Raw genomic sequence first — 23477 nt, 5'->3', positions numbered from 1 at the left:
TAGGAACAACTCAAATAACTGTTAGCAATAGAATGGATTTTGATAGTTGTATATTTATACAGTGTAATACTGTATAACCATAAAAGCTAATCATCAGCTGCTACAGACAACAGATTGTGTGTGTGTGTGTGTGTGTGTGTGTGTGTGTGTGTGTGTTGTACTGGGAATCAAACCCAGAGCTTCACACATGCTAGGCAAGTGCTCTACTACTGGGCTATACCCCAACCCCACACAACAGATTAATTAAAAAAAAAAAAAAAAAAAAAAGTGAACAAAAGAGTACTTTGGTTGAATTTCAAAAACAAATAAAATGAATTTATGCTAAGCATGTTGGTTACCTTTAGGGAGAGGCATGAAAAAGCCTCCTTGTGTGCTGGTAATCATAATCTTTTCTGAGCCTGAGTGATTATACAACTGACTCATATTTCTTTGCGCCTCCAGTTATGACTCGCACACTCAAACTTCTAATTTTAAAATATTTTGAAAGGTACAGGCACTAGTTAATATTCATCTGGAGAACAGATTAAAGTATTTTCAAAATACAAAAATACAGGACAAATATCTGTAATACACAAAAAGCTTCTACTTGGTAATAAAGAAAAGATGAATAACCAAGAGAAAGACAGGCAAAAAATATAAGTAGGTAGCTCAGAAATGGCCAGTGAACCTATAAAAATATGCTCAAATTCAGTAGTCCTCTGGAATTAAAAGAATTATAATACTCATTGTTAACTGTCAGGCCTATAAAAATAGATGAGAAGGGTAAACTCACTTTATGTTTGAAAATGTGAATTTTAGGAAGTTTAACTATTTGAATTTAAAATACACATACCTTCAATCCAACAATTCTTCTGGGAATAAATTCCATCATCACAAAAGCATCACAAGGATGTTTATTTCAACATTATTGTAATAGCAATCAAACAAAAACTTGAAATCAACCCAAATGCCTATAGCAAGAAATTGTTTAATGAATTGTTCTCTAATCATGAAATATCATACAACTGTTAAAGAGGTTATTAATTACATTTCAGTGTACATATAAAAATAGGTGAGAAAAGCAAAATAACATATATATACAGTATGATCTCTTTTATACCAATAGTCAAAATTCAACTACATAAGTTTTATACAGTTTTATAAACATGGAGAGAGCTGTGAAAGACTATATACCTGTCTACATTAATTACTGGGAAGAGTGAGTGGAGGACAATTATAAATAAAGCTACCACTGAACAGGCAGGCAGTGAATCCACTCACAAGCCTTTTCTGGTTGTGTGTGTATGTTTGTATATAGCTAAACCCATGATCATGACAGCAGTGTTAAGTGTTGCTATGTGGCCTTTCCCAACTCACAATCCTGGTAAACCTTTAAAATCAGGTACCCTATTTCATTGGTTCATTTCCCACCTGCAGTCCACTCAGAACAGCTACTGCATTAAGGAGTTATATATTCAATGTATATCTCACAATCTTGGTGAAAAAAGTATATTTGGACCCTCTTGAGAATGGGGGCATGGTTTAACACTATAGCATTCATATCTCCATAAGTCTGAACTTCTTCTCATAGAGTTATGAGAAGTGTTTCACGTTTCAGATTAACTTCAGGTTTCAGTGAATCAGCTGATCAACCAACCAGTTAAAATCACTCTAGCTATTAGAAACAGCACTTATTGAATTAAAATCTCTCACATTGGTTAAGTTTTCTCACATTGATCAATTAAATTCAATTTTAAATTTATTCATAAAAACTTACGTGCATGCCTGTAATCCCAGCTACTTGGGAGGCTGTTGCAGGAAGATTGCAAGTTCAAGGCCCCTCAGGCAACTTAGTGAGGCCCTGCCTCAAAATAAAAAATAAAAAAGGTGATGGATGTATGTCAGTCATAAAGCACTCCTGGGTTCAATCCCTGGTACCAAAAAACAAAGCAAAACCAAAAAACCCATATATTTATTAAAATGAATTCTTTTTAAATAGTAATTTAATTTTCCTTTGTTAGAGTATAATTTTTTTAAAATGAAAGCAAGATATGTTAGTGATTCATCTGTCTCTCATGGTGCCTTGTACATATAAATACATGGTAAATGCTTATTGAATGACTAAGATAAAAATGGCAAGATCATGATGAGCTATTACAGTGACAGTTTTCATTGTATCAGTCATTGTACCATACATTGCAAAATGTTTACCATCTCTGGTGCCTGCCCACTCAATGCCTGTAGCATCTGCATTCACTCCATCTACAACTTACCCTTCCCCCAGTTTCCAGAAGCCTTTGTGGGGGAGGGGATGGTGCTACCATTGTTGAAAAGGAAAGGTTACAGTAATTGAAGGTATGTTTATAAGGATGGCAGTGACTGAGCTATACCTTGAAGGATAGGAAGATTTTAAAACCAGAGAAATTGGGTACAAACAGTGTTGCCAAAGAGGGGGTAACATAATGCAGGCTGACTGATCAGGGATGAGTCGCGCTGGAAAATAGTTAGAAATAAAGTAAGGGAGAATGGAGTTGTAAGGGTTTTGATAGGAAGGAGCCTGGCAGGTGAGAAGAGGGAAACAGTGTCATTTCACTCCCTCATGCATCTTGCGTACTGCCACCAAATTGATTTTCTAAAATATTGCCCTGTTCAACAGACCACTTAATAACACCTTTACTTTGTGCCCAAGGTTTTTTATTGCATCAGATTCATTAACTTTATCTCCTACTCCTTAAAATTAATTAGGTATGGCTGGCTGACTGATCAACTGATATTTTTCCCTCCTTCCTTGTCAATATGCTCATTTCATGCTTTTATTTATCTTTCTTACTTTGTGTAAATATATTATCCTTCTGCCTAATGAAACTGACCTGTGCCACTCCACACCATCCTGATATCTCCTTTGTCTTTCTTATAATTTTTATGGGGTTTTTTGTAGTATTTAGTACAGAATCATAAATGGCTTTTCATGCTTCTCATTCTTATTCTTCTGAATAATTTTTGTTCTCCTTATGGAATGTGAGGTCAAGTTATATGCCTCACAATATTCTTGTAAGCCTCCAAAGCAGCTTTTTGCTTGTTTTTTTGGTCAGTTAATATAGGTATTGCCTTTTGTATGAAATTATTTGATATAGAAGTAGATATTAAGTACCCTAAAAACTGAAATTCTGCATTTATAGATCACAAAATTTTAATACTGCTGCATTATAATGCTTCATATTTTAATTTAGCAAGTACTTTTTATTTGTTTTAATAAGTAGAGTTTATTATTTGGGGAATAGAAACCAGATGTGTATGTCTGTTTCCCCTCTAATGCATACAATGCATTTCTCACAATTAGAACTCAATATCTTAAAAACTTGATGGGTTTTTTAATTTGCTTTATCAGTTTGCCTTAACCGTATCCATGTTTCATACCATTACTTTGTTTTGCTAACAACAGAGGGCACTATTAGGGTATTTGTACACCAAGAAACAGCCCTTTCTCAGGCCTTCGTTGCTTTGTAGGGTGACACTTCCTTTTCCTAAGTAGTATTATAAACATTTGAATATCATACTGAATGGAAGTGACCCTATCATAATTATAGAACAATATTGGCTTCCAGTTATTTGTTTGAAAAAGAATAAGTGCTGCCAAACTTGGATATTTTGTAATTTTCAAACTTTTTCTCCTAATTCTTCTCATTATTCTGTATTAATTAGATACCCTTCATTTTGAAGGGAGGAAGAGGTGGAAAGTAACAATCTAAATCTCCACCTTTGCACTTTCATTCTTACCCCTTAGCTATAGCGCAGTTTGAAAATCATTGTAACTCATCTAATTAAAAAACACTTTTGAAAAACTTGTTTTGTGATGTCTCACCTAGGAACTTGGTTTAAAAATAGAAACATTTTGGTTATAAAGTGATACTTTTAAGTACAAAGAAAAATCCTCTGGAATACATTTCTTGTTTCAGCAATAAAAGAGTTAATATACTAAGCAGTGGAGACTGAGATACTGAACCGGGATAGTGCTTTCTGTCTCTGTCATTTATGGTTTAAGAAAAGGGGGTGGTGTTCTGCATTTGAAAGAACCTTAATGAATGCTGTCAGTGTTTGTGAGAGCTAATGGCCAGTATGGGAAAGGAGAGCAGGGAAAGTGGTCTAGCTGCTTCAGGATAGGTGGATGAGAGTTTGCTCTGATTGAACGGAATGTTCCACCGTGTTTCATCTTTATGCATTATCCTTTGTTCTTTATAATCTGATATATTGGCATAAAAGTAAATGTAGATATATATGTATGTATATACATGTCATTTATATTCTCTTAAATCTGTTTGTTGTGTACAGCAGGGCATATACTTCTCTTGTCTTGGTTGGATGCACAAATCTGTGTGCAGTGCTTTTTGCCCGTTGCCTAGACGATCACTTGGTTTCTCTGAGGATGTCTGGTTCTCGTAAAGAGTTTGATGTGAAACAGATTTTGAAAATCAGATGGAGGTGGTTTGGCCATCAAGCATCATCTCCTAATTCTACAGTTGACAGCCAGCAGGGAGAATTTTGGAATCGAGGACAGACTGGAGCAAACGGTGGGAGAAAGTTTTTAGATCCATGTAACCTACAATTGCCTTTGGCTTCAATTGGTTACCGAAGGTCCAGCCAACTGGATTTTCAGAATTCACCTTCTTGGCCAATGGCATCCACCTCCGAAGTCCCTGCATTTGAGTTTACAGCAGAAGATTGTGGCGGTGCACATTGGCTGGATAGACCAGAAGTGGATGATGGCACTAGTGAAGAAGAAAATGAATCTGATTCCAGTTCATGCAGGTTGATTATTTTCTTACTGTTAGAAATGGGGTGTGGGGGTATATTCTCTATAATGTTTTAAAATAATTTAGCATTTTTACTTTAAAACTTGATTATATATATGTCCTCATACATACATAGTATCTTGTAATGAACATGTACTTTTTGCTAGGATTTAAAACAATGTTCTAACAATTTTGTAAAATTACAAAGACAACATATAACATTCATTTTGAAATATTTTGGGTTCTATATATAGATCTGGCTCTGCTTTGAAAATGTAGTAGCAGTTTTATGCATCATTGACAGGCAGTTTGCTTCATTCATTTACCTTCTATATTCATAGCAAAACTAGAGAAGATATTTCTATTGTATAAAATTTTGTGACAGTTTATAATAGATTGTAGAGTCAAATTTGAGTTTAATGAAGATACAGGTTTTACAAGAGATACACATTATAATTGCCTATTTTTGACACCATTTTAGTCGTCAATACTATTTTTCTGTGGTTATTTCTCTTTGTCCTGTATGTTGCAGCTCTCCAGACTAATACAGAGAATACTAAGTAACATGTCTCTAAGATGACAGCTACTAATTCCCGTTATCTTCACTTTGGCTGACATTTGTGTTTTTAAGGAAATGAAGGACATTTTTTTCAGGAGAGTTTGAGGGAACATAGAGGGACCAGATGTGGTCAACTGGTGAAAAGGGGTCAAGAAGAAGGGGAATGAATTAGAAGAAAGAAAAATAAAGAAAAAAAAATGATAATTTCATAATGATTTTATTCATTTTCATCCTTGGAATTTGGCTTTATCTTTGAAATAGATTTTCTTATTAATCAGTTTAAACCACTATAACAGATCATATAACAAGTTAGAGCATGAAAGTCATCTTTCTGATTCACCTTCACTCAAAACGTTGCCAAATATTTAAAGGCACCAATAGCTTATGTTTGAGCAAGTTTAATTACTGTTTTTATTTTCTTTTAAAATTTCTTTGCCAGTTTTGATTATACTTAAAATTCATGTTAGTTATGGTTAATGTAAGCATCATAAGGGATTGAGATAAAATGAATTCAGATATTCAGGTATCTCTTATTTGGGGATATTTACCACCTTTTCCTCTTCTAATCTTAAGAACATGAAATTTTGAATTGTGGTGGTGGAATGATGAAAGATATAGATAGTCATCTATAATCATTTGTGCAATGTAGGGGGGGATATCTTTACATGGGTAAATAGTGTATCTAATTTACATTACTTTAAATTAGTTTGTAATTTTTCATTATCTTAAAGGAATATGAGCCACTAATATTTTTAATATGGAGGTCAGTTGAGCTAATGTGATTTCATTGTTTTGTATTTTCTTTGGAGACTTGTTGCCATAAAGAAAATAACATATAATAAAAGGTTCATGGTTTATCATTTTTGTGGGAACTAAGGATTAATCACTATTACATTTGAAAATCAATATATCAAGAATATTTAAACAAAATTAGAAAATATGAAGCATTCTTTCCTTTGCCAACATGATTATAAAACTCTTAAAATGTATCTACTACCTGAAGAGATTATAATGTGAGTAAAAAAACTTATATACATGTATAATCTTGCCAAGATATTGGTCAATATCGTTTACTTCCTTACAACAAAGATAGTTTGCATAGCTAATGATTACTAAAATTTAATCTTTTCTTTAGTATGCCTACTGAAATATTTTAGTGAGGTATTCATGATGAAAGAAAAAGATATGTGTTTTGACTGAGAGATTGCTATGAGCATTCTTCAAGAATTTAAAATTGATATTTTTATTTATAGGAAATGAAATAAAATGGCATTTTAAAAAATTTAAAACATAATTATTTAAAAAATGATAATTAAGAAGATTATTCAGAGTAAGATGGGAGTAGACAGTTCACCTCTTCAGAGACCAAACTTTTCCTAAAATATTTCAAAAATAAAATGTCCTGAAAGCATCTCTGGTTTTTAGATATAAGGAGAATATGTCAAAGCAATTTTATATACCCGGTGATTTGAAAGTTCACTCTTAACATCTTATTGCAAAACAGGATAAATTCTATATTTTAGAATGTCTTCTAGGTGTGTACTTTCACCTTTTTTTCCCCTAGATTAAATATTTCTACTTCTTACATCTTCCCTCAGTCCTCTGGCTCTGAGTCTTTGACCTTTATCATAAAAATACATGTATTTGCCCTCAGCTTTTTGATTAAGTGAGCAGTCAGACTTCTCTAAGTGGTTTTCCTTCTACTGTAAACAAGTCAAAGCCTGTCACTGTTAATGTCAAAAGAAGTTACAATGGCATTCATCAAATTTTTGAATATAGCTTGGGAATAATTTTTTTTAATATTTGTAAATACTGAAATACATTAAAATATCTTGAGCATATTATAGATTGATATCTTAAAATATTAAAGACAATGGGAAGTACATTTGATTTGCTAATTTCTTCTTTTAACTGTCGTAATGTTTATATAGCTCTCAGAACTTAAACTGAAATTTTTGAGTAATTAGAGAAAAGGGAAGACAGCTGAGTGATTTTTGCATACCCAGAATCACAATTCCCACGGTGGTCTGGACCATTTAAGGCAGGAGTTAAGAGGCATCATGTGTTGATACATTATCTTTTAACTGAAGTCCTTATAGATTTTCCTTAGTTTCCTACCTAATATGTTTTGTCAGTTATATTCTAGCCAAGATAAATATCTTTCTGAGCATTAGACTTATGGAAATTTTGCTACCATCCGAGTGGTTTTAAAGATTCTCACTTTTTTTTTTTTTTTAATCTTGGGTCTGTAACCTATCCATCATTTCTCCATGGGGCCATCTAAGTCATTACTTTGTTATATAAATATAAATCTTGTTTTTTATATCATGAAGAATTTTAAATTCTAAATAACAGAGCCATCACCTTTTGTGTGTGTGTGTGTGTGTGTGTGTGTGTGTGTGTGTGTGTGAGAGAGAACAATAGTTTCCTGAGACCTTAATTCCAGACAAATTCTTATCAGGGATAGGAACATTTTTATGGTGGTCCACCACTTGACCATAGTATAAAGACAGTTTGCACTTCACTTGATTTACTCACATTAAAATTACCTCATTTTTGACATCTTTTAAGTTGGGGAAATTTCATTATTTCACATTTTGCTTATGAACTTATAAATTTCAGGCTATTTTTAGTCAATGTGCATAAAATGTTATTGCACTTTAAAAATATTCAAAAGCAATCTTAGCTAATACTGTGTGCTTCCTGTGAAGCACATAGGAAGTTCAGCGCACTTTATTTAATATATTAACTCATTTAGTCTTCACAACAAAATTTTTGGTTTAAGTCGCTACTGCTCTCAACCTAATTCTAATTTTACAGGTGAGACAACTGAGTCCACAGAAAGTAACATGCTCGAGATTAATAAGTAAAATGATTGTATTTTTAAAAATAAACTATTTTTAGAACAGTTTAAGATTTATAGAAAATTTACAAAGATAGTACAATGAGTTCCTATATACCCCATACCCATTTCCCCTTATTTTTTATATCTTACATTAATATGGTATGGTATGGTCCTATTACTTAGTCAATGTTGATGCATTATCTTTTAACTAAAGTCCCATATAGATTTCCTTAGTTTTCTATCTAATGCCCTTTTTCAGTTTCAGGATCTTTTCCCAGATACCACCAATATATTAAGTCACAATGTCTCCTTTGGCTCCTCTTAGTTGTGATAGTTTGGCAGACTTTTCTTGTTTTTGATGACCATGGCAGTTTTGGGAGTACTGCTCAGGTGTTTTGTAGAATGTCTTACTCAATTGGGATTTGCCTGATGGTTTTCTCATGATTAGACTGGGGTTATGGGTTCTGGCTAGGACTACCACAGAAATAAAATATCACTTTCTTCACATCTTATCAAGAGTACATACTATTAACTTGATTTATCACTGTAGATACTGACCTTGATCACTTGGAAATAGATGCTTTTCTGTATTTTTTAACCAAATGTACTATTACCTACATACAAGCAGTCATTTCTCTGACGTTCACTAATCATTGGGTTCAACTTGGATTAACATATACCTCATTATTCATTCTAACCAGTTTCACCTTCTTTTCCCAACTAATTCTCTTCACCTGCCCCTTGGGAATGTGAAGCCTGACTGGGTTACAGGTAGTCTTTTTGCTTAGCCACAGCTCTTATCCATACCCTTTGACCCATTTTACTGATTGCTTTCCTATCTTTCAACTCTAGATATCCTGAACGCTTCTATTCCTTAATCAACTGATTTGCTGCTCTTGGCCTCATCCTGAAGGCATTTAAGTTCTCTTCTCCCAACAGCGTTTATGTTCATAATGTCACCTTTTCTTCAAAGGCTATCTCTTTCTTGGCCTTTTATGTTGACTCTGGATCTCATTGTTTGATCCAGTCTATTAATTTTGGTTCAGTCTTAAATTTAAATTCTTTACATTTTCACATGAAAATAAAATTTGTCTTCAGAAGTAGTAAAGTTCAACTATAATAGCTCTTGTATCTGGGAAGGATATATTGCCTTGTGTTTGTGCTCCCATCATACCACAGACTCTCATGAGAATTTGATGTAAGCTATGTTACCTCTTCCTAGAAAATATTCTGTGTGTATTAAATATTTGGTACATAGCTTATGAACCCTCTGAAGCCTATCTGCATGTCATATCAATCATACTCAGTTTTAAGTAACTGAAATTGATTGGATGACTTAAAAGCAATAGAAAAGTATTCAGGTCATATTAATTCCCAGAATTACTGGGAAAGCTGTGAAGATTCAGATTTAGAAAAGGATAGGCACTGTAGTTGCACAATTGGCCTTTCTAATTTTTTTTGTTGTTGTTGTTCCAGGAATTGAACCCAGGGGTACTTAACCACTGAGCCACATACCCAGCCCTTTTTATATTTTGAGACAGGGTCTTGCTAAGTTGCTGAGACTGACCTTGAACTTGCAGTCCTCCTGCCTCTGCCTCCAGAGCCACTGGGATAGCAGGTGTGTGCCACCATGCCCAGTCCTAACTCTATAAATTTTAAAGCAGAAGAACCTGACTATACCACTTATTGTTCACATTTTATTTTCCTGTGCTCCATTTGAAACTGGATAATGAGACTTTACATTTTTAGAATCAGATATATTAGGCATGAAAATAATGCTGCACCTGTGCATGTTATTTAAATTTAGGAAGTATATTAGGGCATAGGCTAAGGTGGTATAACAGAGATTCAGAAAAACAGACTTAAATAAGATGGAAGTTCAGTCTCCTGACAGGTGACCAAGTGACCAGGGCAGATAGTAACTCTACCTCATAAATTCAGAGATGCATATTCCTTTTGTTTCTCTATCGTAAGGTGTCATCCTGTCTGCGTAGTCAAAGCTTCCCTAGCCCCGCTCTGCATTTCAGCCTGTATATTAAACAAGTAATATAGACTCCTTATATTAGTACTAATTGCATTCCACTTATGAAAATGTAGATGGCCACAGCTAGTTAAAAGGAAGGCTCCGAAATGTAGTCCTACCTGAATAACCATGTGTCCAGTTAACTCATTATTAGTCTAGAAATAAAGAATGGATTTGAGGTTATAATCAGCAATACCCAAGAAGTAAAAATAAATAGAACTCTTCACAGTTCTTTGGATCTCATTTTCTAAGTGATTTTCCCCATGTTACATAATATATTTTTAATTAAAAAATCATGGGAATGAGAAAGACAGTAGAATGAATCAGACATAACTTTCCAGTGTTCATATATGAATACATGACTAGTGTAACTTCACATCATGCACAACCACAAGACTTGGAAGTTATACTCCATGTATGTATAATAAGTCAAAATACTTTCTACTGCCATCTATAACTAAAAAGAACAAATAAAAACATATATTAAAAAGAAGTCATCAGAAAATAAGTAAAAGTGGAAAAATAAAATTCATTTATTGCCCATTACCCCAAAATAATAATTTAGGGAAGGGTCCTTTTAGTATATATTTATACATGTATAGTAATAGTCTGTATTTTAAAAATAAAAATCTCAATTTTATTGTACATATGGATTTATAACTTACTTCTTTACCCTAGTGTAGATTTTTAAATTATAAGTATTTTGATTGCAAAAAGCAAACCCAAATCAAATTGACTTAAGCAAAAGCTGGAGGTTTTTTGTTCACATAAGTAAATAAAAAGCCAAGGACAGAATCTACCTATAGACATGACTGGATTCAGATACTTAAATAACACCAGCAACCTGTTTTCCTCCCTCTGTAGATTCTGTTTTTATTTGTGATGGCATTATCTTAAGTAGACTGTCAGCATGATAGCAAAAAAGCCACTAGTAGCTCTAAGTTTGCTTTTTATGAACTTAAAACCTCAATAGAAAGAGAAAATTCTTTCTAAGAGTGCCAACAAGCATCATGAATTGACTCAGTCTGGCCTTGTTTGGATCCTGTGCCCACCAGAACCAACCATTGCCAGGAGATATAATATTATTGACCAGGTCTCAGTTGCTGGGTCACCTCTTCCCAAGCCATGTGAACTGAGGTGGGAAATGTGATTTCCCAAAAGGTACATACAGGCGGGTTCTGTTACCAGAAGGAATCCCGGATAGGCAGAAACAATTTTGCCACTGAAACAGCTTTCCATGTTGTTAAATGTCTTTTATCTTTGTAAATGGCTGCACCATGAAGTATTTTTGTTTAACCAATGTTTAGATTGTTCCAATATTTTCTTCTTAGAAACACCTGTGATAGTGCTGGGGTTGTAGCTCAATTGTAGAGCCCTCGCCTAGCACGTGTGGGGCACTGGGTTCTATCCTCAGCACCACATAAAAGTAAAAATAAATAAAATAAAGGTATTGTGGTCATCTACAACTAGGAAAAAAGAAAAAGAAAAGCCTGTGATAAATCTTCCCTGTTGCTAGATCTCTCTATATATAGATGATTATTTCCTCTGGACAGAGTTCCAGGGATACGCATGTTTTTATTGTCTTGATTTTGTATTTTCAAGTCCTTTCAGGAAGATTACTCCTCTTTCCATTCTCACCATCATTGTATGAAAGTACTCATTGGCCTGCCTGCTTTACAGTGATTTATCACCTACAAAAATTTGATTGTTAGAAACACTTAACTCTTCCACAGATATCCTGGCCATGGTGCTAGCAAGGAGGAAAACAAATAAACACCTTAAATTCTCAAATCCAAACATGTTTATCTTCAGAAGGGTAGGGATGAAGGGACCAAACCCAGGTCCTCACACATGCTAAGTACTTATTCTAGCTCTGAGCTACATCACCAAACCTTGATGAAACTGTTTTTCTTTAGCTCTTGTCATTTCCCTGTGTTACTGGCTTGTCCTCTCCTTGGAGGAGACCACCTCCTTAAAGAGGACAACCCCAATTCCTCTTCTAAACTGCCTCACCCATCTAAACTCTTAGACATATTGCAAATTTTACTGCTGTTTGTTGTCTTTCCAAACACTAATCCATATGGATCTTTCCCTGCTGTGCATTCTTGTAGCAATTTAGACACCTGGGGGATAAGATGATCAGTTAGAGTAATGGTTAAAACTTCTATTTTTATTTTTATCTTATTTGATAATATAAATAGTAATTATACAATGGTGTCTGTTTCTTTTATAAATAAGTAAATATCTATATTTGAGTACAAGCTTAAAAGTATACCAGAAAGGTATGCATCAAACAATTTAGAGACTGCTAGCCTATATTGAGCAATTTACATTTTAATTTTATATTTATGGTTTTAAATATTTATAAAAGATGCCAAAAATTTTTTGATACAGTAATTGCACCTACACAAAGACATAATTCTAATTGCTATAAGCTAAGATGCAGGTAGTTAGGAGTAAATCACTTACCTAGGGAGTAAGCCAAACAGACCATTTGGAGTTTCAGTGCACTTTTTTTTCCTGCTCAGAATCATATGCAATGTAATTCTTGTGAAGTAATTGTTAAAACTTCATTAGAAAAATTACTCCATTAGGAAATTCTAATGCAAATTCTTTTGATAGGATGCAAAGAAACCTAGTAGTTTTTAACAGGAAAAAAAAAAAAAAAAGGCAGCAAGACCAGGCCTGGTGGTATATACCTTTTTAATTCCAGCCACTTGGGAGGCAGGAAGATGGCAAGCTTGAGGCCAGCCTGGGCAATTTAGCAAGACCCTGTCTTAAAATAAAAAAGTAAAAAGAGGGATGGACTAGGGTATATAGCCCAGTTGGGAGGCACTTGCCTGGCATGCACAAAACCCTAAGTTGAATCCTAAGTACAGGCTCAGGGGGTTGTGGGGGGACCTGATAATATTAGAGATCATTTATTTTTTCCTTCTTTCTTTTCTTTTTCTTTCTTTCTTTCTTTTTTTTCTTTGTGTGTGTGTGTGACTGAGGGTTGAACCCAGGGACACTCAACCATTGAGCTACATCCCCAACCTCTTTTTAAAACTTCATTTTGAAACAAGTTCTCATTAAGTTAACCAGGCTAGTCTCAAACTTGTGATCCTCCTGTCTCAACCTCCCAAGTATCTGGGATGATAGGCATGTACCACTGTGCCCAGTTCTGGGGATCAATTTTTTAAAAGCCAACAAAACAAATAACATCATATAAAGATAAGAGTCTGAAATTAATAGTAGACATCTGTCATCTGTCATATCATGGTTGCTCATTCTCTTATAAATAGCCTTCCTTTCCAGAGGACATTCCCTCATTATTGTCCTGCCTCCCCAGTAAAAGTCAAGAACTCAAAAAAAAAAAAAAAAAAAAAAAAAAGTCTGAAATTATAGACTTCCATTGAAAAGCAAGCATCTACTAACAGTAGCTTACTTTGTGCACTTACTGTGTGATAGAGCTATACATGAATTATTTCATTTAATAATCCTCTCATGAGGGATACCCTAAAAGAAATACTCCGTATTACTTATTCCTATTCTGTTGAAGAAGGTAAGTGTTTAAATTCTTTAGAGAAGTTGAATAACTTGTCCAGTGATACATAATGAGTGACAGAGTAAGGGGTGAACCTAGGTCTGTAAGACTCTAGGGCAACATTGTACAGTAGAACTTTATGCATTGATGAGAATGTTCCATGTCTTTGTAATCCAGTTTGGTAGCCTCTAGTCCCAAGGGACTATTGAGTATTTAAAACATGACTATTCTAAGTAAAGAAGTGATTTTTTAATTTTATTAGACTAATATTTGTTAATAATTAAAATAGACCCATGGGCTAGTAGCTGCTGAATTGGACAGCACAGCTCTAGAACCTTCTTAAAATGCTCTTAATTACTCACCAACACCTCTCCAATCCAACCCTCCAAAATAAAGCATATAGAGCAAGAAAGAGTGAGGAAGTATTCATATTGTCAGCTACACAGAACCAGAGTATTAAAAGCAATTGGATTACCTGGGGATATGGATGTGCTCTCTATCATGGAAATCTGAGACTTTGCTCTCTTATTCCTAGCTAAGAAGCAGTCACAGGGTGATAAACTTTGTTCTAAAATCCTTAATTCCCATGTCTTTTTTTTTCACCCCTTTTGAATTTATATCATATAATCATTCTCCCTTTATACTCTTAGTCCTTGCACTCACTGCATTAAAGGTAAGCAAGAATTCCCATTCCTTTCTGGGCATTTTAACCAGCTCACAATACTTCCTCATCCTGACTTTGTAACCTGTTTCTCCTGTGTTTGTTGTTGGTCATTTTGGCCATTTGAGGCCTCAAATTTTCTCATCTACAAAATAAGATAGTTGGAGTAAATGAGTAGGTTTCTTCTAATTGTAAAAATTCTGAATGTGATTGTTTTAATGCTTATAATTTAATGTCCTATAGTTGTATGGTTGTTCAGTCAATTCTTTTTTTTTTTAAGTAAATTTTTGTGTTAAAATTCTATGTACAAAGTCCCAAATGTCTTTCTAAAAAATAAACAAATGTTGCTAGAAAGCTCTGTAGCTCTTCAAGTCTACTGAATAGCTCTGTTTCATACTCTTTTTTGCTCATTTTTGTGAACAATGGCTTCACTTTTCAATAGAATACAAATCAGAAGCCCACACTTCTTCTGACCCTCATTTGAAGCCTTGGAAGTGATTACTATATTCAGAAACCTCAATGAATTGATTGTCACATTTAAATAACATGGTCATTTAACATGTGATGGCAGTCAAAGACTTGATAGCAAATAAAGAAGTTTGAAATGTTATTTTAGACACATAGGTTGTTTTTTGTTAATGTTTATGTGTATAAGCAGTTAAAATGTTTTATCTATATGTTCATTTTGGAAAGAAAAAAAATTCCATTAAATTCTACTAATTCATTTAAAATGTTTTACTCAAGGAATTTCAGTTTGCATAATATTTGAAGTAAAGTATCCATTATGTAAATCAGTAACTTGAACTGTATGTTCATCACATGCTAATTTTTGTAACATAACCACTTCTTGACCAAATTGTACACTAGTGAAATTTGGCCTGTGATAGGTGTTAGGATCACGTGTAGGACTTCTGAAAAATGCAATGTTCAAGTCTTATCTCAAACCCTATGACAGTCTTGGGGGTGGGGAGGGAAGGCCTTGAATGCAAATGTTCCTCAGGTTATCCTGATTTCTTTCAGGTTCTAAATAAAAATGCTCTGAAAATTCTCGACAAGAAAATAATTGTTCTGTTTATTGATTGGGCTTATACCAACATTAGATTTAGCCTGAAATAACTTAGGATAGCATTATAAAGTTTTGTCAGTCTTTCAAAATTTAACATCAATTGGTATTTATATTTGGTTGATGGCAATTCACTCAAAAAACATTCACCCAACTCATTGCTTAGTCATTACTGATAACATGAAATATAAGAAATGTAATGTAAAATATAGGAACCCTAAGAAAGAAGTACCTGATTTATTTACTTGACTTAGTGATTAAAATAATTTTGACTTACAAAAATTAAAAATTATAATTTTATCTCATTCTGAGATTAATATCTGAGAGCTATTTGTTGGTATTTTGACAATATAAAACTTCATTTTATTGAAAAATGTTTTAAATCTCCAAATTATTATTAACAGAACACCATTATTTATTTTTTCCCTAGACTTTAAAGTAACTCTACTTTTCATTTATATAAATAACCTGTAATTCTACATTCTTCATTCCAATTTTATAATGATGATCTTAAATAGAAATTTGAGTATATACTTTACTAGAGCATACCAATAATGTTCATAGTATATAATACATCTCTTCTAGATCATATGTATTATCCTCTAAGGGTCTGCACTCATGTGCTGAGGATCAAATCCAGGGCCTCACACGTGCTAAGCACATGCTCTACCACTGAGCTGCAACCCCAGTACCCCAAGAGCATTTTTTATTGTCTGTACTTACATGGCACTAAAAGTGCATTGCACTGGGAGGATTTAGGTGGGGATGTTTGTTAGGGTACTGTAAACTTCAGGAATAGATAAATCTCAGTCCAGTGTTTTGTGAATGTAATCTGAATGTTCTTGCTTGAGTGGCCTTTCATTTATTTGACCTCTTCTTTTATCTAAGTCCTCAGTCTTCTCTGTTCAACTTGTGGATAGGGAAAATATAGGAAAGCCATATCTGCTCTCAGCCACTTTAGCTAAGGTGAACTACGTAAGATAACAGTTTATTTCTATCATAAAACAACCTTATCTCCAAAAGAGGCTGCAAAATATTGTTCAGCTAGATTCTCAGAAGAAAAAGAAAAGGATTTCAGTAAACACAAAGGAGGCTGTGCAACAACCTTTTCTCTGCCATGAAAAACTATAACTTTTGACAAGGCACTCAGTTTCCTTCAGTTCTCCTCACTTTAGAAAGTAAGAGATCCAATGACTTTTTCTTTTTTGATGACATTATTAAACCCTTCTATTAAGAAAATTCTCTTAAAATATGGTGGGCCTTGATATTCAATAAAATATTCAATAAAATATTCATCAGAATTACGATTTTTTTTAAGATCTGATCAGAAATGAGAATTAAATTTTGGCATAGTCAGTGGCTTTTAGTTAACTGCATAACCAACAGATATTGATGACTTGATTTAAATGATTCTGGAGAGTGGATGTTCGTGGAGCATGTGGACTCAGATTTCCTTTCTAGTCCTAAACAGTTCACTACTCCTCAGTAAATCTGATAAAAACAGAACTCATACCTCTTCAAACTATAGTTTGGAAATTTCAAATCATTTTTTAGACATGTGGATTCAAGCCTTCTGTTTATTTTAATCTAATTCAACTTATTTAATATACATTTATAGGTTACCTGGGCTTTCAAGGACTGGCCAGAGAATAAAAGGAATTATTTATAACAACTTTTTATGACCATTTATTTTATAAATTAATTGTAGACTATAATCCCTTTTTTAAAAAAGATGACTTGGATTTATATTTCCAAAACAGTTTGCCTTTTTGCCTTCAAAGTTAAGAATAGAGTGATCACTTACATCTTTAAAAATAATGTTAGGAGACCCAGCTATCAATATGAATATATCATGAACTCTTATTCAGCAGAGATGTCAGGTTTATAAAAATGAGACCTCAAAAATAGGCATACCTGTAATCCTGGTAACTTGGGAGGCTGAGGCAGGAGGATCAAGAGTTTGAAGCCAGCCTCAGCAAAAGCATTGCACTGAGCAACTCAGTGAGACCCTGTCTAATTAAAATACAAAATAGGGCTGGGTATGTAGTTGGGTGCCCCTGAGTTCAGTCCCCAGTACAAAAATGAATGAATGCATGAATGAATGAATGAATAAAAATAAAATATGCATTTTCTTTCTTTTCAGGACTTCTAATAGTAGTCAGACGTTATCATCCTGCCATACTATGGAGCCATGTTCATCAGATGAATTTTTTCAAGCCCTTAATCATGCTGAGCAAACATTTAAAAAAATGGAAAACTATTTGAGACATAAACAGTTATGTGATGTAATTTTAGTTGCTGGTGATCGCAGAATTCCAGCTCACAGGTAATTGTTTTCTAATTTCTATGTTTGAAATATTTCCCAGATAATTTTGTTATGTATGGTAAGATAAAATACTCCATTTGACCATTATGCTTTTGGAAAGGGGTAGATCTCATGGGACTTCCACAAAGAAAACAGGGCGTATGAAATTATTATACACTGAATGATCCTAAAAGGCTCAATTGTCCCTTTTTAGAAGCATGAAGCAAAACACTCTGGCCTTAGACAATTTAATATTGTTTGGTATAGATTTCAGCTACTACAGATAGCTTTCTTCCACACTGTATCTATTAAGTACTTTAAGTAAACTCAGTGGAAATTCGAGTATGGGAGAAAAAAAGCTGGTGGAATAGAGTTGCTAAAAGTCATAGCATTTGTTAGGGTTTTTTGATTGTTTGGATGACTTTTAGTTTTTTTGTTTTTTTGTTTTGTGTTGTTGTTTGGTTTTGTTTTGTTTTGGTTTTTTGGTTTTTTGTGGTGTTGTGGGTTAAACCCAGGGTCTCATGCATGCTAAGCATGCACTCTACCATGGAGCTACATACCTGGTCCCCTAACAGTTTTTTAAAAACTAGGTGTATCCTAACTTCTGTTTGCTGATCTCTAGGAAATATGAAAAGCACTTCTGGGGGGGGGAAGCCATTAACATAAATGATAAATGATTTTCTTCTGATAATTTCATATGCATTCGATTGTTTATTGTTAATCACCACTGTGATCCCAAAGGATTTTTTTTATGCCCTTCAAAACTAATTAACACTCTGTTTCAAAGAGTTTTTTTTTTTTTTTTAAATCTTCCAAAGTGGAGCTAAAACATTGGAAAGAATGGGCTTGGTCTTATAGTTGTCAATTAGCATACATTTATTGAGATAGTTCTATTTACTAGTGACAGAGCATCCATATTATGAGCATGAGTTTATGCTCATATTAAAGATATTTCAATCTGATTTCATGGAGGTATCTCTCAAAGTCTGTAGTATTTCCAGAACTGAACACATTGCTAGATTACCTGCCATACTTGTATAAGCCGTCTCACTTAAGGACTCATGCAGGAGCCTCCTAACTGGTGTCTCCGCCTAACACCTTTACCCTGCATTGTGATCCTTTAAAATGGAACTCAGATCCAGTCACTCCTCTGATCTAGCCTCTCAATAACTCATGTCTCCAAGTGTGAAAGCCAAAGTACTCTCAGTGACTGGTGTGACCCAGCCTGCCACTTCCTCTCTAAGGTTCTGTCCCACTGCTCTCCTTGCTTACTCTGCATGAACCACACAGACTGCTCTGTAATTTCTTATATGTGCCAGAAATGCTGCTTCTGCCTTTGGACTTTTGTGTTGGTTGCTTTTGCCCAAATGCTGTTCACAGATACTATGTGACTAAGTTTCTTATTAGGTTATTTTCAAAAATGATAAACAGAAAGTACTTCCTCAAAGTCTTTGCCCAAATATTACCTTCCAGTGAGATCACCTGTTAAACTTAACATACATTATCCATCCGTCTTTACACTACATCCCCCCACCATAGCACTTATCACCTTTTAGTTTACTATCACATATACTGCTACTGTTCATTATTTGTCTCCCTTACTTCTAAAAGGTAAGACCACATAGAGAAAAGTCTCTTTTCCATCTAGTATATTGTGTTATCTGAAATATCTAGAAGAGTGCCCATTACTTGTTAGGTGCATAAAAGTTCTGTTCAGCAAATGAATGAATGAATGAATGAATAGGTAGTTATATGAAGAAAGAATCAAAATGGCCTGTGAATATTTGAAAAGATTGGTACCAATTAGCAGTTAGGTGAATGAAAATTAAAACAGCAATATACATTTAACATGGTGCAGATGACCAAAAATTTTAACATCTGATGGTGTTTTGGAGAAACATCAGCTCTTATACAATAATGGTGGAGGTCTAAATTGGGACAGTACCTTAGAGAGGCATTTGGTAAACCTTATAACTCAGCAGGGTCATTTCTAAGGAGGCAGAAGAATGGAAAGAGAGTTTCATCAATAATTTGTATCATCATTTTACTCCTTTAAAAAAGTGAATAAAGGGCCAGGAACAGTGGCACATGCCTGTAATCCCAGCAGCTCAGGAAACTGAGGCAGGAGGGTTGAGAGTTCAAAACCAGCTTCAGCAACTTAGCAAGACCTTGCCTCAAAATAAAATAAAAAGAAGACTTGGTATGTCTCAGTGGTTAAGCACCCCTGGGTTCAACACTTGGTACCAAAAATTAAAAAGAATAAAGGGGCTAGAGATGTGGCTTAGTGGTAGAGAGCTTGCCTAGCCAGTGCAAGGCTCTGGGTTTGGTCCCCAGAACTTCAAAAAACAAAATAAATAAATAAATAATGTAAATCTGTGTAAGCATGCTCACATAGAAATATCTTCAAGACATATAATCAAGTGAAAAAATGCATATTTCAAAAATATATATATTTGGAACTGCTTTTATTTTTATTGACTGTTAGAATTTTGCTGAGTCCAGCTACTCAGGAGACTGAGATAGGAGGATCACAAGTTCAAGACCAGCTTGGGCAACTTGGCAAGACCCTGTCTCATAATAAAATTTTAAAATGGCACTTGCCAACATGTGCAAGGCTCTGGGTTCAATCCCCAGAACCATCAATAACAACAACAAAATATTTCACAGAAGTAGGCCATATGTTATTATGTCTTTATGGCAAAATACTATAGTTTCATAGTATTACACAAATATTATAATAAAATAGACATGATATGCTATGATAATAAAAATATTATAAAAGTTAAAAATAACTTGCTAAAACAATTTTTAAATGTTTTCATATATTCACTACTTCTACCATTACATTTTTTTAAAGATAGTTTAGGTTATTTTCAAAAATGATAAATAGTAACCTTTAAATTTTTTCTTTTTTATATGTAGTTGATTTAATGCTGTGGGCTTGTGGCTTGTTTTCTAGATGTTATAAAGTTATATTTGAGTGGTAAAGAAGGTAAATCATTTACCTCAGCAGAAAATTTTAGTAATGGTAATTTATTATTCAAAGGAAGGAAGCAGAGCATAAAGCAATTTGTCAAACTTAAAATGCATTACCCAGTACCAAGTACTTTTTATGTGTAACAAATTTTTTGAAAAAGAAGATGATAAAGCATTTATTAAAGAATATCAACTTTAATATGCTCATTGATTTTTTTTTTTCTAATGTATTCTCAGATTGGTGCTCTCCTCTGTCTCAGATTATTTTGCTGCCATGTTTACTAATGATGTCAGAGAAGCAAGACAAGAAGAAATAAAAATGGAAGGTGTAGAACCAAACTCATTGTGGTCCTTGATTCAGTATGCATATACAGGTAATAAGTCTGAAAATATAAATAAAACCTCTTTATATTATTAGATTCCAAACTTCCAATTTTAATAAAGTATGCCTAGCTAACAGTTAATTCTGCTATTGTCATTACCACCCTAGGTGATACCTCAAACAGGTTAAAATCTCCATATTAAAACCTTCAAAGTTGTTATCATAATGAAGCTTTTGAACAGTATTTTAAAATATTAATATAATAATTAGATGAATTATGTAATTAGACAAAATTTTGCATTTAAAATTGGAGAGTTATATAGAATTGATAAGTTACAAATGCATCATTTTAAAAATTCTGAAAATAAGACATTAGTTTTTATTTTTTAATAAAGGTCACAAAGAGCTAATAATTTTCCCCCACATTCAGTACTTTTTTTTAATGTCTTAAACTTCCTAGGTCTGTAATACATGTAATGAGCTCTTATTTAGAAATATTATTGTTAACATCAGTTATTTTATAAAATAAGATTCATGTATTTCCCTAGTTAATGGAATTTCTTTTTATCATTAAGGCCGCCTTGAATTAAAAGAAGATAATATTGAATGCCTGTTATCTACAGCTTGCCTTCTTCAGCTTTCACAGGTTGTGGAAGCATGCTGTAAGTTTTTAATGAAACAGCTTCACCCATCCAACTGTCTTGGAATTCGTTCTTTTGCTGATGCCCAGGGTTGTACAGATTTGCATAAAGTGGCTCACAATTACACTATGGTATGTATTCGAAAAGCAGGCAGGCATATCCTCTCTGCCTTATTCCTTATTGTTGAAGGCTTATCTACATGTTGCTGTTTTCATATTGGCTTTGTCATGGGTCTTAAGTTTCAGGTTTGGTCTAGCATGTCATAAATTCATTGAGTTTTGAGGGGAAAACACCAAGTAATATTTTTGGATGGAGGACTCAGGCCCTAAGTTATTGTAGTCACTAAGAAGCAGAGTAGTATCCTAGTTCTATTTCATTCAATATTTTCAGACCTGCTGCTTTTTAGAGCAGGACTTCCCCAAACATTTTACTTTATAGCACATGGATGAATTTCAGAAATGTCCACATATTCACTGATGGAAATTAGTGATAATGGTTATAATGTATTGGTACAGTACTGATATAAATGATAAGATGAATGGGACATTTTTAAAGAATGAATCTGATTACTTGTTCATTTATTTATTTTTGGTACTGAGGATTGAACCCACAGGTGCTTGACCACTGAGCTATATTCCCAGCCCTTTTCATTTTTTATTTTGAGACAGGATCTCACTAAGTTGTTTAGAGCCTCACAAAGCTGCTGAGGCTGACTTGAACTTGGGATTCTCCTGCTTCAACCTCCCAAGCTGCTGGAATTACAGGACTACACCACTGTACACAACTAACAAGAAGTGTTTACAGACTTGATTTAAATGCTTCAATTAGAGCAACTGACTTCTAAGAGAAGAAATAATGTGAATATTCACATACATGTATGCAGCTAGCCATATTACTAATTTTATCAGCATTTAGGAAATGCTATTTTGTCTACCCTCCCCTCCACCCTCCATGCTTCCATTGAGTTGGTTTGTTTGTGTAGAGATTGACAGTGCTTTAGGAAGCTTCCATTGGAGATCCAGAGATTTGGAGAAGTAAGAATAGGTGATTTATTTATAACCTATTGAGAAGATTCAATCTATCTACTTCATAAGCTTGATATGAGCATTGAATGTTAATAGAATTTCAACACTCAAAACTAGTGATTAGTCAGGTGTGGTGGTGCACACCTGTAATCCCAGCTGCTGGGGAAGCTGAGGAGGAGGCTCGAGAGTTCAAAGCCAGCGTCAGCAAAAGCAAGGTGCTAAGCAACTTGGTGAGATCCTGTCTGAATAAAATACAAAATAGAACCAGAGACATGGCTCAGTGGTAGAATGCCCCTGAGTTCAATCCCCACTACCCCTCCCCCGCAAAAAAAAATCTAGTGATCGGCCCATCATCTCCCCAGTCAGAAAAAGATGCCGTCATCATGTGGTCACCATCATCATCATATAGGTTATTCTGTTTAACACAGTAGGGGTTTATGTGAGGAAACGAAAGCTCTCATAGAAAACCGCGGTGTTTATGATTGGTTTTTCTCCCTGTGGTTGTAATCACTTCTCAGGAATGTTTCTTATTTATGATCATCACAGGTAAAAAAAATAAGAGATTGCACAATGGGACAATAATATACAGACTTAGCATGGTGTTAGGCTAATGTTTTTTAAATTAAATCCTTTGAAAAATTTCCTGCTCAGTGTGTATCCTTCTTTGTAGATTCTCATTTTAACCTTACACCTGCAGTTTCAAATAACTTTTGTGACAAGATGAATGTAAATAAATAAAATAGAACTGAATTTTTTCTTCCT

General features: G+C 34.0%; 1 protein-coding gene across 7 annotated transcripts in view; it reads left to right on the top strand.

The window, feature by feature from the left end:
* The window catches only part of KLHL5 (kelch like family member 5), a 76136-nt gene that overhangs the window by 10623 nt on the left and 42036 nt on the right, over positions 1–23477 (top strand). For 2 of the 7 annotated variants that reach the window (XM_079152817.1, XM_079152815.1), the window contains 4 exons: positions 4309–4785; positions 17590–17772; positions 20965–21101; positions 21625–21821. In XM_079152817.1, the coding sequence (XP_079008943.1) occupies positions 4403–4785; positions 17590–17772; positions 20965–21101; positions 21625–21821 (900 nt within the window). In that variant the 5' untranslated portion in view covers positions 4309–4402. Of the gene's footprint in view, positions 1–4308; positions 4786–9660; positions 9792–10906; positions 11334–17589; positions 17773–20964; positions 21102–21624; positions 21822–23477 lie in introns of those variants that run through there. The other 5 variants (XM_079152819.1, XM_079152818.1, XM_079152816.1 and 2 more) reach the window with 4 other exon arrangements.

Source organism: Sciurus vulgaris, assembly GCF_902686455.1.
Source record: "Sciurus vulgaris genome assembly, chromosome: 9".
In the NCBI taxonomy this organism is placed as follows: Eukaryota; Metazoa; Chordata; class Mammalia; order Rodentia; family Sciuridae; genus Sciurus; species Sciurus vulgaris.
The sequence above is the reverse complement of the archived record's forward strand: the minus strand, read 5'-3'. Positions and strand labels throughout refer to the sequence as shown.